Here is a 394-nt window from a genome sequence, read left to right as displayed (position 1 = left end):
TCACTGGCGGCGTTACCCAAATCTATCGACTACCGTGAGAAAGGCATGGTGACTCCAGTCAAAGACCAGGTCAGAGGGCAAAGGATAATGATGACCATGATAATCTAACACGTCTGAGGCCTCACATGTTTGGTAATCCTCCATCACACTGTCTTCACCAAACTACTGTGCTCCACACCTCGCAGGGATCATGTGGCTCCTGTTGGGCATTCAGTGCTGTGGGGGCCCTCGAGGGACAGTTGGCCAAGACGACGGGCCAACTGCTGAACCTCAGTCCTCAGAACCTGCTGGACTGTGACAATCAGAGTGATGGCTGCAAAGGAGGACACATGACCACGGCCTTTGAGTATGTTGAAGAGAATGGAGGCATTAACTCTGAGGAGGACTACCCGTA

General features: G+C 52.3%; 1 protein-coding gene across 1 annotated transcript in view; it reads left to right on the top strand.

Annotated features, from left to right (window-relative positions):
• LOC111644723 (cathepsin K-like) overlaps positions 1-394 on the top strand; it is a gene marked incomplete at its 5' end in the record, with an annotated part of 7,037 nt that continues 6,643 nt past the window's right edge. Inside the window, 2 exons of the mRNA XM_087170271.1 lie at positions 1-69; positions 186-306. Coding sequence (XP_087026397.1) covers positions 1-69; positions 186-306 — 190 coding nt within the window. The remainder of the gene's footprint in view (positions 70-185; positions 307-394) is intronic.

The sequence above is a fragment of the Seriola lalandi genome, unplaced genomic scaffold, assembly GCF_002814215.2.
Source record: "Seriola lalandi dorsalis isolate HSWRI2012SDOR001 ecotype SW California unplaced genomic scaffold, Sedor1 jcf7180002054941, whole genome shotgun sequence".
In the NCBI taxonomy this organism is placed as follows: Eukaryota; Metazoa; Chordata; class Actinopteri; order Carangiformes; family Carangidae; genus Seriola; species Seriola lalandi.
The sequence above is the reverse complement of the archived record's forward strand: the minus strand, read 5'-3'. Positions and strand labels throughout refer to the sequence as shown.